General features: G+C 37.3%; 1 protein-coding gene across 1 annotated transcript; it reads right to left on the bottom strand.

Moving 5' to 3' along the window:
* Positions 1–10,080: 10,080 nt before the first annotated feature.
* LOC121406503 (proteinase-activated receptor 1-like) lies at positions 10,081–16,216 on the bottom strand. Its single transcript, XM_041597512.1, has 2 exons — positions 15,926–16,216; positions 10,081–10,853 (listed from the first exon to the last, which is right to left on the bottom strand). The coding sequence occupies exons 1-2, from the start codon at positions 16,130–16,132 to the stop codon at positions 10,086–10,088; spliced, it is 975 nt and encodes a 324-aa protein (XP_041453446.1). The 5' UTR covers positions 16,133–16,216; the 3' UTR covers positions 10,081–10,085.
* Between the last annotated feature and the right edge of the window lie 231 nt (positions 16,217–16,447).

The raw sequence follows: 16,447 nt of genomic DNA, 5'->3' as shown, positions 1-16,447 counted from the left end.
GTGGGTTCTATCTTGGACAATGAGGGTACAGAAAAAGCTGGCGTTAATTGGTTTAAATTCAGTCACTTATTTTCTCTCTCGGTCGCTGTGATCCCACGCATACGACAATGTTTAACACCGCCCGGGTTCCGGTTCGGAACCCGGAACAGACCTTATTCCTCCCTTCCTATAATTTATCTTCTCTGCCCTGCTCCCCCCCCAGAATATGACGATTCCTGACTAATAATTAATGGTTTAAAGTTGGTCTAGTCACACGGGTTCTTAGAAATTGTAACTGATTATGACCGACTAGCGGGAGAGGGGGAGGGGGAGAAGAAGGGGTTCTACGCAGTTCGTCGGGCGCATTCGAGAGGCCATCGGATATTTTTTGGTTAGGAAGTTATTGAAGCCCCACCCCTCCCAACACCTCGTTAGAAATTACCATTACCACAAATGAAATGGTCTACTTTTACTTTTGACATTTCAGTTTGATTAAAGTAGACGGACCCCCCCCCAACAAAAATGGGTTTAAAGGTGTTTTTTTTCAGTTTTGGACGCGGGCCGCGCGTGCACTCGTTAAGGGTATCAAAACATCCAAGAAATGGGGTGGTTTTGAAAAACGGTCAATTGTCAATCGCGGGCTCAAACGAATATAAGGTATGTTTTTTTTTCCAAAGCTTGTTTTAAGGACTAGCCAAACGTGTTGGTATTTTTTCCCCCAAGCTTTTTCCCCCGAGGTCATATTCTGGCGAAAAATTGTTAGGGGCAAAAATGTGTAAAATAAAAGCCCAAGAAAAAAAATGTTTAGGGGGTTATTTTGCACACAGAGAACAAACTCGTGTTTGGAAATAATTTGGTCACGCGTGTGTACAGCAATACACATTTGACTGCCCCCCCCCCCTCCCCCGGGTCCGTCGCAAGGGTATCTGCAGTTGCAAATATAAAAACATGTAATTTGTTTACATGACAGACAAACAGGAAGAAAGAGCACCCGGCAGAAAAGGGAAACTCTTCAGAGTTGCGAGGTAAGATATCAAAGGAAGCAAACTTGGAAAAAAGGTATGTCATTCACGGCAAAAGTTTTTAGACAACCGGATGCCCAGAACACTCCCTCTGACTGTCCTGAAAAAAAACCTGGCCCATACACACAAGTGAATGTAAGTAAATGAATAGGCCTATATATTGTATAACACAGCTATTTTCTACACTTGGGTTCTTAAGTTAAAATATAGACTCAAAGAGACGTCAATTTTATTTCAAATACAGGTAAACTAGCAGATATTTTTTATCTCGCAATCTGGACCCCTCAGAAGAACAGCCGTTAGGCTGAAGAGGGCTATCCAGCCCATGTGTTGGAAAATGAATAAATAAACAATAAATAAATAAAAAAATCAAGAGAATTCCATTTTTTTAGTCCTGACTAAATATTAGTACTGTGGGCGAGTTTTGTTCTAGTTTTCGGAAAATGAAATAAAAATGCTTGATGCGTTGGATAATCATGCAACTGGTTATTTTCAGTGAACATATAACGAAGTGCCAAAGGCAGGTCATTATCCTTCAAAAGAACCCAACTGCAGATTGAAAATAGAAATTGTTAAAACGCCTCTTTCTTAAAAGATGGGACTTGTATAAGCCCGTGTGTGGGCAGTACCCCGGGGCAGTACAAATCGTGTGTTCGAATCCCACCGCGGTCTGGCGTTCTTTGGCAAGGCGTTAATCCACACCTTGCCACTCTCGACCCATGTGCTAAATTGGTACCCGTATAGGATGTGAAAGTCATTGTAGCTTGTCCAGTACTGTGTGCGCCTCACAGGAGACTGACTGGAATACTCCCCAGGGAGTGGAGGATGTGCACACATTGTGTGTGGGAATGACTGAATGGCGGATTATTATTATTATTATTACAAATGACAAGAATTTCTCTATTTTATATCACTAGAATTTGATCAAGTTGAAGCTTCATAGAATTTCCCCTGGCAAAATCCCATAGAAGTATGGGAATAATAAAGTACAATATGAATGAGTCTTGGCCACATGAATTATGGTGGCACAAATAACTGCAAAATGATCTCCATTCTCTTCCGCCCCCACCCCCACCCCCCACCCCCTCTATTTCTCTCCCCATCCGCACAGCCTCACCAGTTCTAGAATGTAATATCGCAAGCTCGGTGCTCAAGGTTTGATTTACAATGCCTTTTCAAAAGTTTGATAAACGTGAAGAGAATCTTACAAGCGATGTAGTATATGGCTGACTGTAGTGTCACAAGAGAGCCAGCCGTAGAGTAATCCATGTCCAGCTGGAAGACCATATATGGGATGAGAACAGAGAGTGATCTCACGAGTCCAATATGAAGAAAATGCATCGAAAATTTGGCTAAAACTACAATGTAGCCCCATTTGTCCATATTTACAGACGACTCCATGTTGTCCAACTGTGAAGTTCGATCTCGGTTATGACCAATAAAAAGACTGTAATATGTCGACCCGGGTGTTTAGTGGATGGTGTTATTATGGGGGGGGGGCGGTGGTGGGGCATTGTCTCATAACACTCGCTTTTCATAATGCAGGCCTGCCAACGTTTGAAAATGAAAAAAAAAAGGAGTCCTAATCGCGCGACGCAAAATTTTTTGCTCGACGCCACGTGTGTCTCCCTCATTTTTCTTATAATGAAGACATGTGTAGCATTCCTATATTTAAACATTGAGAAATTACAACAATAATTGTCGAAAAACTATACCACTCTTACTCCCAGAACATACACCCATACCCCACCACATAAATACATATATGGGCTGATTCATTTTTTTTTTTATAAAATGGAAAAATGGAGTGCTCCTCTTTTTATTTGATTAAAAAATTTAAAATGGGGTAAGTCCTGGGAAAAACGAGTAACTGGCAGGCTTGTGTCAAAGTCTACAGTATTTATTCAATGGTCTTGAGGGGAATATTAAATGCATTGCCCGCATCAGTGAACTTTGACATGTTTGATGTAAAGGATTTGTATGTTGATGATTTATTAATAAAAAAACATAAATAGAAAATATTGCCCCCGGCGATTTCTTTTTCGTCAACACTTGTGCACCCGACGCGAGAGGGCAGTGCAAATGACGAATAATACGGCTTATCTAGTCAGACCAAGGAGGTTTAAAAAAAGATGGAGTAACAGCAAATAAAATCTCTTTGAACAAGGTTAAAAGCCGCCAGCAGAAAGTATGTCAGGCATGCACTTTGCTCAACATCTCTTGCAATTGTGTAGACAAATGATTCCCGCATGACTCCGCAGCTATATGTCATACATAAAGGGAAATATGATTTTGTGATGATAATTGCTTTTTCGCCGCATCTTGGTCTGGTTATATGTGTAGTTCATAATTCGGAGGCATGCGAAAATAAACTATGCAATATGTCCTGAAATATGACTCAATTGCTCGTCTGGGCATGTGTGGGCCTCATCTGGCATATACAGTAATGAACAACAATATTCCACCGACCACATTTGGAATTTTCATTCGCCGCAAACAATTGGAAAAGTGTTAAAATCTAGTTTCAATAAAGGTCCAATTCTTTCTTTTTTCACTAATCAAAGGTTGATTTATATAATCTCGTCGTAATAGTGCTTGTTTATTGGTGTTTTGTCATGCATTCAAATTTCAGTTATCCATCGATCAGCTAGATGGGTGTGGCACGCCAATCCTGCATGCAGAAATGATGAAATGGATGACGAAGAATTTTATGCTTTTTACGTTGTTGTTTTTAACTACTTAAAAAAAATCAGAGGATAATTTGTTGCCTGTTGGAACTACAGTCATAGAATTTTCTTTGTCAGACTACGCATAAATATCCGTGGAACAAGAAACGTCAGGATATATCATTCAATTCCTGATCCATCGATCAGCTAGATGGGTGTAGCACAATCAGTAAGCCAATCCTGCATGCAGAAATGATGAAATGTATGACGAAGTTGCTTACGTTGCTTAGAGGATAAATTGTACATTTTATTCAAGACTAGGATATACCACTCAATATTTATAATGATTTTTATATTCAATAGGAATACATCGCGAATAACGATTTACCTTTATATTAACACAATCTTTTACGAGATGAAATGACTTGTTTTCAAACTTTTGTTCATGTATGATTTTCTTAATAAGTTTAGCTGTATAGCAGAGATTGAAATTTGACTTTGTTTATTTTACTATTACTATCTTCTGTTTATTTCATATATGCAAGGGTTTGTAATTGTACCATGTGTTTTATATCATGCAGGGGCCCCATGTAAAAGACTATTTCAATTATTCGGAACTAATGGTGATTTTGATTGATTTGTAGGTGAAAAGATGGGCGAGAACTTACAGAGATAAGAAAGAGAGACAAAAATCTTTAAAATACCGATTGAGACAATCATAGCGGCGTCACATTATCAAGTCTGCTGGGCAAACCCTTCACTCGAGTTAAGGGGTCTGAATGTGCAGCCTAATCATGCCTTGTGTAGTTAAGGCTCGAACAGCAAGTTTTGTATATGCTAGTCTTCGCGTGGAGGCACACTTGTTGATCAAAGTTTCAATCAGGGTCTGAGCCTGCAGACTATCACATATCGGGGAGAAACGACATATTTTTATGACAGTGTTCTCTAATAATGTACCACCCCAGGGCTCTGTCATTCTTCTTTCTGAATAAAGGGAGAATTGGGCGACTTGCCTTTCAAAGGGATTGTGTTTCTCATCACCAAACTGATTGGAAGGGGGTTAAAGGTTATCACTCCATCCCAGTGGCTTACAGTTAGGGGAGGGGGCTTTGGGGGCTCTTGCCCACCCCTTCCCTAATTTTCATGACCAAGAAAAAAAAGAAGAAAGAATATAAAAGGAAATAGAGAAGGGCTAAACATGTTATTTTTTTAATATTATGTTCAAATCTATAAAAATTTGATTTTTGTTATAAAAATGTCGAATTTTTGCTTTGCTTGCTCGCTTTGTTAGCCCGCAACTTCTACTACATTTTGCCCGAAACACTTTATCTGACCCCCTCAAAACGTTTGGCTCATTACGCCATTCCTCCATCCCAAACTTAGGTTTAATAATATAAGATAAGAATAAAACTTGAAATAGATAATATGGATAAAAAATGAATAGAATATTTTGTTTTAAATGATAAAAATAACAAATGCCGTTTTCACGAGTACAAAACCCAAATGGATGTAATGAAGAATATATTTTAAAAAATCACATGGGGAAATATAATTCATAAGCTATTTTTAATACGTGTAAACACTATATTCAAACAAGCTAAATAAAAAAACAATAAAACTTTTGACTGAATTTGTATAGAGTGAGTTCTGAAGTTTACTTCAACCGATTTGCTATAAAATATTTTCGTTTACATCATTTTATTTACATCATTTCAAAGTCCCCATGCACTCCCGGCAGCTTGACCATTTACATGACTTTTCACCCGCTATTTCTGAATTGCAGGTCCCCTTTGACTGTTTGCTGCATGTGTACAAGGTTCCAAGATTCATCCAGGGAGTTCATCGAATGTCGAACAGCATGGTGTACACCTGAAATGCTCAGTTGCAAAAGGGGTTAAGTCCATTTTTCATCAAATTTGATATTTTTGGGGTCTAAATGTATAGATTTTTAGTAATACTAAAGAAAAGTTGAAATTTCCATTAAAAAGTGAACAAAAGTGGCAAAGAAAAAAAGGGTTAGGTCCACAGATATTTTGTTTTGGAAAGGAATATGTAGACGGGTAGATTTCGTTTATACCCAATCTTATGTTCACATGGTAGGGAATTGTGTAAATTTAGTTTTGCATAATATTGCAATATGGGAGATTAAAAAAAAATGATTTTCTTCTGGAGAGCTCATTAATCAAAAGGGATAAGGTCCATTTTGTTTAATAAATCTTATTGTTTTCTGTCTCAAAACCTATAGATTTTTTAGTCTCTCTGATGATACCAAAGGAAATTTGGAAACTCACATTAAGACGTCAATGACAGTGGCAAAAAAAATCGCCTTTTTAGTCAATAGATATAGGATTCATTTCAGTTTGCTTGCAAAAGGAGTCAAGTTCACAATGATGATTTTTGAAAAAATATATATAGAAAAAATGAAGACAGGTAAATTTCTTTTATACCCAATTTCATGTTCACATGATAGAGTAGTACTTCGAGACAAATTTATAGTTTCTCATAAGAATATTGCAGTATTAAAGTGAGAATAAGAAAAACACGATTCCCAAAATACTTGTGGTGCAGAGGTGCATGCCCCAATTAACAAGGCCTGCCCCTTGCGCCATAGATTGGTGATAAATGTTTTGTTGCTTTATAGATATTTAGCTTTCATAAAATCATGACATTTGCATTGTTCGAAAGTCCACCGGTCTTCACTTTATTTTCTGAAACTTCTTACGTGACCAACGGACTTTGTCCATAAAACTTGCAGATATATTACAATTTAATGATAATTATTGCGATTTTACAAGTATTCATTGCGTGCATGCACGACAATTTATTCATGGAAATTAAAATGTGCGTACACAGCAAAAACTGTGGTGTTAACCGGTGTACATAGATGACCACATCACCAGTTATTTTACACCTGCGTTAAATTGACAGTTTTAGTTAACACCTATAGGTGTTCTTTACAACACCTTTGGTCGTTACATTTACACTCGTACATGTTCAATCTCCAGGGTGTAATTTTAACACCTCAGAGTGTGGTCCTCTATTAACACCAACTGGTGTCAGATTGAACACCACAATTTTTACTGATTCGTTACAAGATTCAAAGAATTTAGTCTGATTATCAATACAACAATGAGAATGGGAGGAGAAAAATACAACTTCCAATAAGAAAGACCGAAGAGAATTGATTATGATTTTAAATTGGTTTAACATTAAATATAAATTTGAATCATGAAATATAACAACACTGTCCATACAGAATACCTGTTGAATATGTTTAAAGAAAGGCAAAAATATATATATATATATCACATTGTAGAATACATATATTTCTTTACAATCCAATTAAAAGAACACATATTTCAAGGTCATGTCCACCTCAAAAAATGTTGATTTGAATCAATAGAGAAAAATCAGACAAGCACAATGCTGAAAATTTCATCAAAATCGGATGTAAAATAAGAAAGTTATGACATTTCAAAGTTTCGCTTATTTTTAACAAAATACTTACATGAACGAGCCAGTTTCATCTAAATGAGAGCGTCAATGATGTCACTCACTCACTATTTCTTTTGTTTTTTATTGTTTGAATTATAAAATATTTCAATTTTTACGAATTTGACGATTAGGACCTCCTTGCCTGAAACACAAAATGTTAAACTAATTTAATTCCATGTGTTCAGGGAGGAATGAAACTTCATTTCACATGACAATGACAAGAAAATAAAAATATTTCATATTTCATATAGTAAAATACAAAAGAAATAGTGAGTGAGTGATGTCATCAGTTCCCTCATTTGGATGTAACTGGCTCGTTCATATAACTTTTTTGTTGAAAATAAGCGAAATTTTAAAATGCCATAACTTTCTTATTTTACATCCGATTTTGATGAAATTTTCAGTGTTATGCTTGTTGAATTTTTCTCTTTTTATTCAAATCAAGTTTTTGTTGGGGTGGACTTGTCCTTTAAAGACTTTTCTCATTTCCGATAGAAATGATATTATACAAGAACAGGATTAATAAAATTGTGAGTTTATGTATAATGACAAGCATGCAGGATCTCTATATAAGTTATCTCACTATTTACCTATTTAGCTGTAATAACTATTGGGCTGCAATCCTCCTCTCAGCCAAACGAAATTATTTCCAAGTGGTAATATTGGTAACAAATGAGAAACCACAACAATATCAACAATTTGAAAACTTTAACATCATGTGAAACACGTTTTTGAGACCTAGAGAAGTTATCTTTTAAAAATAAACAGCTGGTTAAAAATTTTGAGCAACAGTTGCAAGAATGACCGGCTTTTTAAAGTGCTTATTTTAAACAGCGTGTTTTTACAGTATGTGTATATGCATGTATATACAGTGGGTGCGTCGTGGTCTAGTGGTTCTGACTCTCGCCTTTGAAACAGACGGTCGTGGGTTCGAATACCAGCTTTCGCGATCACCTACGAAAAACCAAATGTAGCGTTTGTATTAAGATAACACGACAGTGAGTACGAGGGATAAGGCCCGGCGCACACTATACGATTCGTTGCGATCCGAATTTCAAAGAAATTGTAATTACATTTGACAGGGACATTCCAACCAATAAAATCATAGCGTTCAAAGTTCAGAATAGTGGTAGCACTACTGAAATCGAAATTCAGTCTCTAGTTCGAGCCTCCCGGTATGCAAATCCGAATCGTTATAACGTCATCATCGGCTGCAACTTGAGGCAGATTTGGACTTTAATCCGACCACAGGGCTTGCCCCAAAGCAAAATTATGGTTTTATTATTTCAAACATGATACTTAAAATGAACTAATCGTACTTCTTAAAACTTTCACATTTTAGTGCGAAATGTGATTATTAAGAAACCGCCTCGCATCGGATCGCATAGTGAGCGCTGGGCTATTTGAAAAGCCCCCTCACACCGAACTGAATGTAGGCGGACGAAGGGTGACGAATGGGAAAATGAACGAAATGCGCGCGAATTCAAATAAAATTTCCGTCAAATCATGCGATCAGTAACTATTGCCAAATTTTATCAACGAAGAGTAAGCGAAGGATAAATATGACATGCAAGAATATCGATTTTTCGGTTCACCTCTTTGAGAAAATTGCTGCCGAAGGGTTGATATAACCCAATAAGACGACGGAACAGTGAGCAATGGTTTGATATGGCGTGCGATTAGAAACGAAGACGAGGGAATAGATCAGGCAATCTTGTTCGTTGTGTCATCGTGTTGCTTCGTTACGGTTCTTTCGAGACCGGTCCACTTTGGCAAAACGCGAAGGACTATGCGCGACAAAAACACGCGAACGATAAACGAACGATTACCGCAGACCAAATAAGAGATGCAAATTCAAAGATATGACAAACGATTTTTCAATTCGTCTGGAAATTTTTAACATGTCAAAAATTTCCGCGCGAATTTCAATAATCGCAGCTGTTAATTCAGAAGATGTACGAACCTAAACACGAAGGGTAAATATGATTTACTATCAATTACCATTGAAAACGATTTAAAAAAAATCAGCCATCGCAAGGCATATTTCAGGCAATTCGGTTTGGTGAGAGGGGGGGGGGGCTTAAAAAATATCCGTCAAATCATGCGATCAGTAACTATAGGGCCGTCTGCACCATCCCGAGTTTTCAAATTAGCGCCCTCCACGAAGCAACACGATGACAAAAACCTACAAGAACGCCTATTCCCTCATCTTCGTTTCTAATCGCACGCCATCTCAAACCATTGCTCACTGTTCGTTCGTCTTGTTGGGTTATATCAACGCTTCGTTCGGGTTCGCCCTCGGCTGCAATTTACTTAAAGAGGTGAAACAAAAAAAATCGATTTACTTCGCATGTCATATTTATCCTTCGCTTACCGTTCGTTGATAAAATTTGACTATACAGCGGTGCTGCACCATCTCGAGATTTTAGCCCGATTTGCACTCCTCGCGATTAATCTCGAGATTCAAGAAACCCCGTCTCCACCATCACAAGAAGAGCGATTCCCGCTCAAGCGAGGCATCAATGCATTATGGTCTGACGCCGTGAATAAATAAACCCGAGTGCGTCTGCGCCGACGAATTAGCGCGATAATTCGAAAAATAGCACGCTATTTTGCAAATAATCCCAAGTTGACTTAGGATTGAATTTCGAGATTTATCCTACGAACTAGCGCGATAATTGCGTATCCACTGCAAATAATCTCGAGATTTTTCAAATCGGGATAATTTTCCGGATCAGAAATAGCGCACTAATTTGAAAACTCGAGATGGTGCAGACGGTCCTATAGTTACTGATCACATGATTGGACGGATATTTTTTTAATTCGTTGAATTCATGTGAATTTTGTGCATTTTCCCATTCGTCACCCTTCGTCCGCCTACATTCGGTCAAGTGTGAGGGGGCATAAATCCCTCACAACGGACCTATTTGGTAACAGTGTTGATAACCTGCTTGCCTGATCTATCAGCATCTTCATATTCATGTACAAAATTTCCCTGTTTTGGTATAGAACCTTCATCGTCGGTCACTGCTGTACTAGATTCACTGTGAGAACGCTTATTGCGAGAGAAGATATCACAAAGACATTTCCGAAATTCCGTTAACCGAGTCCAGTATATGACCGGATTTAATATGCCATTTAATCCCATCAAGGTAACTGATAAGGGTACATAAATCGTATACCAACGGTATACCTCGAAAGTTGCTGCGTTTCGAACCCAGTCTGTCTTTAAAAAAGGAATAAAGTAATTAAAGATAATCGGAAATAAGCAAACGACATTCGAGACTGAGACGAGTGCAAATGTAGCCAGGATACTCTTGTTTTGTTTGACGCGCTGTTCTAGCGCACGCCCCGACAGACCGGCCTTTCGCCCGGCGCTTGCGATAGCCCAGTACACGATAACGTAAAAAGCCACGCAAAGACATTGTGCTACAACGCTAATGATGAATAGAAGATAATTTTGGATTCCCGAGTAACGATGACGCTCAATTACTTTGGCGATGATGAAGAAGGCCCCGATAGGGATGATCCAAATGAAGATACAGGCCAAGATGCAGCGAGGCGCCGTCACCAGGTTCCGCTTGTTGAATGGGTCGAAGCGGAGGGTGATGAGTCGAAACAGAGCCACAGATAAGGTGCTACCTGTTTCGATGATGAGTGATGCACGCATTACCAATATAACGTTGTAATCCTGAAACGACAACAACAAAAAAGAGAATTTTCGTTTTATATGTATTTATCCCAGGCTCCATTTCCGTAGTGCAATCTAAGGCCAGTTTCTAAAATATGGCAGTGAGTCCAAACTTCGCGTGTGTCCATACGTCGCGGATGGTCTTTATCTGAAACAAGGCAAAAGCGATTTTGTGTCTCACCCACTTATGAAAATAACCAGAAATATTGTGTTTTGCGAGGGCACGCAACAGAATTGTATCGAAACTTCATTGTGAAATGACTGGGACGGAATAACACTTGTCATAAAAGCCTTGAACGCAAACTTTAATGTTGACCCAGAGATGACCTTTGACCTTACCATGTGACCTCCGACTGCAGCATATCATGCAGGTCACCTAAATACATCTGCCATCCAAGTTTTGTTGAAAAGTAACTTCCAGTTGCGGAGTCAGGTGTCATAAGAGAGTCTTGCATGTAAACTGTAACGTTGACTTGAAAATGACCTTTGATCTTACCATGTGACCTCCGACTGCAGCATAAGATGCATGTCCCCCAAGTCCATCTACCATCCAAGTTTAGTTGAAAAGTGACTTACGGTTGCGCAGTTAGGTGTCATAAGAGAGTCTTGCATGTAAACTTTAACGTTGACCTGAAAGTGACCTTTGACCTTACCATGTGACCTCCGACTGCAGCATAAGATGCAGGTCCCCTAAGTCCATCTACCATCCAAGTTTGGTTGAAAAGCATCTTATGGTTGTGGAGTTATGTGTCATTAGATTTGTGACGGACGGACGACGCACGACATTTGGATCCCTAAGTCTCGCCTTCACCTCCGGTGGGCGAGACAAAAACTAGCCAATATCCTTAAAATCTGAGTTTTGGTTCAAATCTAAAAAAAACTTTGGTCCGCGAAGATAGGTCGCACTTTTTCAGAATAGTTTATCGGAATACAATTTTGAGATCGCGATACCGGCGAAGCCCCTTGACCTACTTCCCCACATTTTCGTCAATGATTTTCAGATTTAAACCTGATGAATATTTTTGAAAAGTCAACAAAGTTTGGACACCCCATCATACTTGTAAAATTGTTGGTAATTACTACCGACAATTTTACCAAATGGATTAGTCCAAATAATATCCCTATTGGCAAGTAATGTGTCCGACCGATAAAATTGGCCAAATCCAACCAAATTAAAACAGTGGGTGATTTCAAGTTCAGTGTTTGGTGTTGGTTCAATTTTTACATGAGTATAACACCAAATGTAAGAGAAAGGTCATCCTGAAAAATCACTCACTAGTTGTTGAGATGTCAATAATGTTAGCTGGAACAGTTTTACAAACCCATAATAGGGTTTGGAGCTAGGGGAAGCAATCTAAATATATCACCGATAAAATTTCAAATTAATTCTTTATCTTACAGGAAAATTTCATCTCAGAATTCCTATTTTATTTTAATGATATGCGAAAGACTTGGGAAACTATTAAAGAGTTAATTGGGAAAAGTAAGAATAAAAGTATGAATACTATCGAGTAGTTGGGCATTAATCGAGGTGGATTAGACACAATTGTTACCTCAGGAGAGGATATAGCCGAGGAACTTAACTACTTTGCTATACTGTTGGGTCAAATTTGGCAGAATACCAAATGGGCCTCATAATTCTTGTTTTAAAGATTACATAGGTGCTTCAAATAAGATCTCTTTATTTTGGAAACCTATAAGTGAAGTGGAAATTAAAGATGTTTTATGTACTTTATATGCTTCAAAGTCTCATAGGTATATGAAAATTTGCCAGTTAGATTGTTTAAGGATGCAGCACCTTTCATTGCTTCTCCGTTGACTTATATTTTTAATTTATCATTAGAATAGGGCAAATTCCCGGATGCCCTAAAGATAGCAAAAGTGACCCCTGTATAAAAAGGGTTCGAAGGATGACTCGGGCAATTATTATAAACCCATTTTAGTTTTACCAGTTATTGCAAAAATATTTGAAAAATAAGTTAATATGCGTCTCATGGCCTTTCTAGAGTCCAGTGATATTTTGTATAGACAACAGTATGGCTTTCGTAAGAGATATAGTACGAAATTATCAGTAATCAATGTGGTTAACACATTATTGAAGGCATTATTGATATAGGTGAAATTAGATTTCAAAAAGGCGTTTGATACAATTAATCATAACCTAATCTACGAAAAATTAAAGCATGATTATGGAATAACATGTATTGTATTGCAATGGTTCCAGAATTACTTAATGAAACGATCGCAGGTTTTGTGTTACAAAGATGAGATGTCCAGTAGTAGAAGGATAACATGTGGTGTTCCCCAAGGATCAGTCCTGGGGCCCACACTCTTTTTATTATATATTAATGACTTACCAGGATCAACTGATTTTTCCAGTTTAGACTGTGCAGATGATTCAAATATTTTCAATACTTTCCCCAAACATACCAAATGTCAAAAAAGATATTCATATGAACTATGTAAGTAAGAAATTTAAAGAGGTGTGAAGTTGGTGTATACTTAATAAATTAACCATAAATTTGAAGAAATCAAATTATATGATAATAAAAGGACCGAGACGATCTTTTGAAATTGAAGGTTTATTAAATTTATGTGAAACAGTTATAGAAAAAGTGCATGTGGCATCTTTGTAGGAATTAAAATCGATGAATCTTTGTTGTGGAAGAACCAGATCCAATGTATTGATAAATGCATTATGTGGAAAATTGGTTTGCTTTTTAAATTACGCTACTATGTACCACGTCATGTTCTAATGCTTCTGTATAAATGTTTTATACAACCACACATATCTTGTGGAATTTGAGTTTGGGGAAGTAGTTACAGGAGCCACCTAAATTGTTTATATTTGGCGCAGAAAATGGCTATGAGAGCAATTATATTTTCTCGCACTATTTTCAAGCTCTAGGCCACTATTCGTCAATCTGGGGTATTAGATGTTTATGATTTACACTAGGAACATTTAACACATTTTTTTACAGCAACACTTTGAGTTGTTAAATCATAGTTACAAAACTAGAGGTAAAGAACATTTCATGCTAAGACTCTCCCAATTTAAAACGATACGTGGCACTTTTTCTATGTATTTTGTTAGAGCAAAGTTTTGGAATAGTTTGCCCCAGAGTATTCGAGAGAAAAGAACGCATTTTCATTTCGTAAAAATCTGAAAATCACTTGATTAAATGAAGTTTGATGATTTATATAAGTTTGTAATAAAAAACAAAAACAAAATGTTTTAGTAGAGTAGATACAATGCAATTTTATCCTTTTGGGGCCATTTCGATTAGCACTTATGCTAACTTTTGATTGTATCATGCTCTTCGCACGATCTCACTCGGGTGACGTACGGCAATCGTAAGAGTTTCGATAAAGATTCGTGATCATCGATAGGTCTACAATTTTGTTCTACGCGGAGGTATAACTTTTTCGTTAAAAAATCTCAATTCTTAGACTTTAACACATCGCTGGGTCATCATGGTCATCTTAAGATCAGCGCTCGGGTATCAACGATCTCCTTGCCACCTCTGTATGTGGTGTCAAGAATTCGCGGACATTTAAAAATATTTATTAAGCAAAAATTCCTTCACAAAACATTCACATTTGATACAAAACCAGTTCAAGATCGTAAACTTCAAAATAATTGACGAAAACTATGAAGTAGGTCAAGGGGGTTCGCCGGTATCGCGATCTCAAAATTCTATTCCTATCGACGAAATATGCGCTGTGCTGGGAAACCATTTTGAAAAAGTGTGATCTAACTTCGCGGACCAAAGATTTTTAGAGATGTAAACAAAACCTTAAGATCAAAAGATGGGATGTCTATATCGGAACTATAAATTATTGACGAATAATATTTTCATGAATACTGCGCTCATCCTAAGGAAACTAACGGTATTAATTTTAGGTCACTTTTCATATTAATGATGTCGTTTTTTAAAGATATTGAATTTTTTTTTAGACCGTCCCGAATGTATTGACACACGCAAAGTTGGACTCACTTCAATATACAGTTTTCATGTTTGTCTATTCTTTTTGTTTGTTTACGCTTTTTTTGGTTTTATTTTTGGAAGGGAATCCACCCTTTACGATGTCCAACAAGCGAAATCGGAAGATGGTCATGAATAGTACAAAACGAAACCAAAAGTATATGTGATGGCTCTGAAAGTTGTGAACTTTATCCACTACACTCACTACACGATCAGACCACGGCGCCATTATTTAGCAAATCACATTTTTGCTTTACGCAAATTCTAAGTTGCAAAATTACCTCATTCGAAATCCGGCTTAATGCAACTAAAATATGATAAAATTGGATTTGTGCTTTGCTGCAATGCAAACTTTCTTGTCGGCGTAAAATTCCAAGTCGTGATGACGTCGCGACGTCATCACGATGTGGAATTTAATGTGCCAATGCTAATATCAGAATTCCAGTCGAGCGAGCCTCCTGCAGGAATAGAATTTCTTATTCCTTCAAGAGGATTGCTCGAGATGACGAGATAGACTGGCATTCTTATTTTAGTATCTATACCCCTCCACTATTCGGACGTTCGCTCATTAATATTTCATAGGTTGAAATGTGTATATCAAAATCATTTTAGAATTTTAGAATCGGATCGCATCAGATCGTGCATTGTGCACCTGGCCGGGCTTACTCCATCGTGCGATAACCGTATCAATATCCCAGTAGTAGCAACTGTCTGCTCGTGATATATGTTTAAACAATGCACATCACGAATAAGCTCGTGTAAAACATTCCTGAATAAAGTATTGTTGATAAGCCATCGTTTAGGAAGTAACTTTACTGTAATAGATTTGTTACAACAATATTATAAGTGGCTCAATCTAGTTATGTTGCACCTTGTAATATATGAAGGATAGCACATATTCTGTCAATCATGTTATTTTTTTCTTTTTAATACTTGTCTAAAATTTAGCAAATGGGAATATTAAATCTGCTTGAATTTTCTTTTTTTCCAGTGTTATCTCATATCTCTCTCATATTCTCCCCAAGCCCATGAAAAAAAATACAGGGTTCTTCTGCGAAGCCCGTGCTCATTTATTTATAAACTTACCGGTCTTAGTCCGATATAAAGCATCAGCCAATAAACAAAAGGTAAGGCAGAAGCAACACAATCTACCAAGGCGATGTTGCAGATGAAGATGTTCTGTTTCTTCCTCAGCCTCCTGCTTCCAATGATGAGAAACATCGTCATAGTGTTGAGAATGACACTTATTAAATTTGTAATTAAGTGAAAGATGTTTTCTTCAATCCAACCCATGATTGAAGGAATTTAGTACGATAATGCGTTGCCGTTAATTGGTTAGATTGCCACTTTATTCTTGCAAAGGAATTTCTTTGGGGACATCTGGTTATCAGAAATGCGATTCAGCCACTGAGAGTCTGGAAAACGTAGTAGCAGTTTCCATTTTTATATCATTTTTTGACTGAAAGCAAGAGCCTTGTGTCGACGCTTCGAAGAAAAGTCGTTCAATTATTGTAAAAAAAAATCCAAAGGATTTATACTTGGTCTGTCGGGATTGTTGCCAGTAATAATTAAAAACCTGATTAATAAAAGAAAAATTCTTCAATTGTC

The sequence above is a fragment of the Lytechinus variegatus genome, chromosome 1, assembly GCF_018143015.1.
Source record: "Lytechinus variegatus isolate NC3 chromosome 1, Lvar_3.0, whole genome shotgun sequence".
NCBI classification, from domain to species: domain Eukaryota; kingdom Metazoa; phylum Echinodermata; class Echinoidea; order Temnopleuroida; family Toxopneustidae; genus Lytechinus; species Lytechinus variegatus.
The sequence above is the reverse complement of the archived record's forward strand: the minus strand, read 5'-3'. Positions and strand labels throughout refer to the sequence as shown.

Bases quoted from the DNA above. Each gene is read 5' to 3' on its own strand.
- LOC121406503 (XM_041597512.1), bottom strand. From the start codon at position 16,132: ATGGGTTGGATTGAAGAAAACATCTTTCACTTAATTACAAATTTAATA. The intron at 10,854-15,925 runs GTAAGTTTATAA...TTGTCGTTTCAG, and splicing joins TTTATATCGGACTAAGACCG to GATTACAACGTTATATTGGT.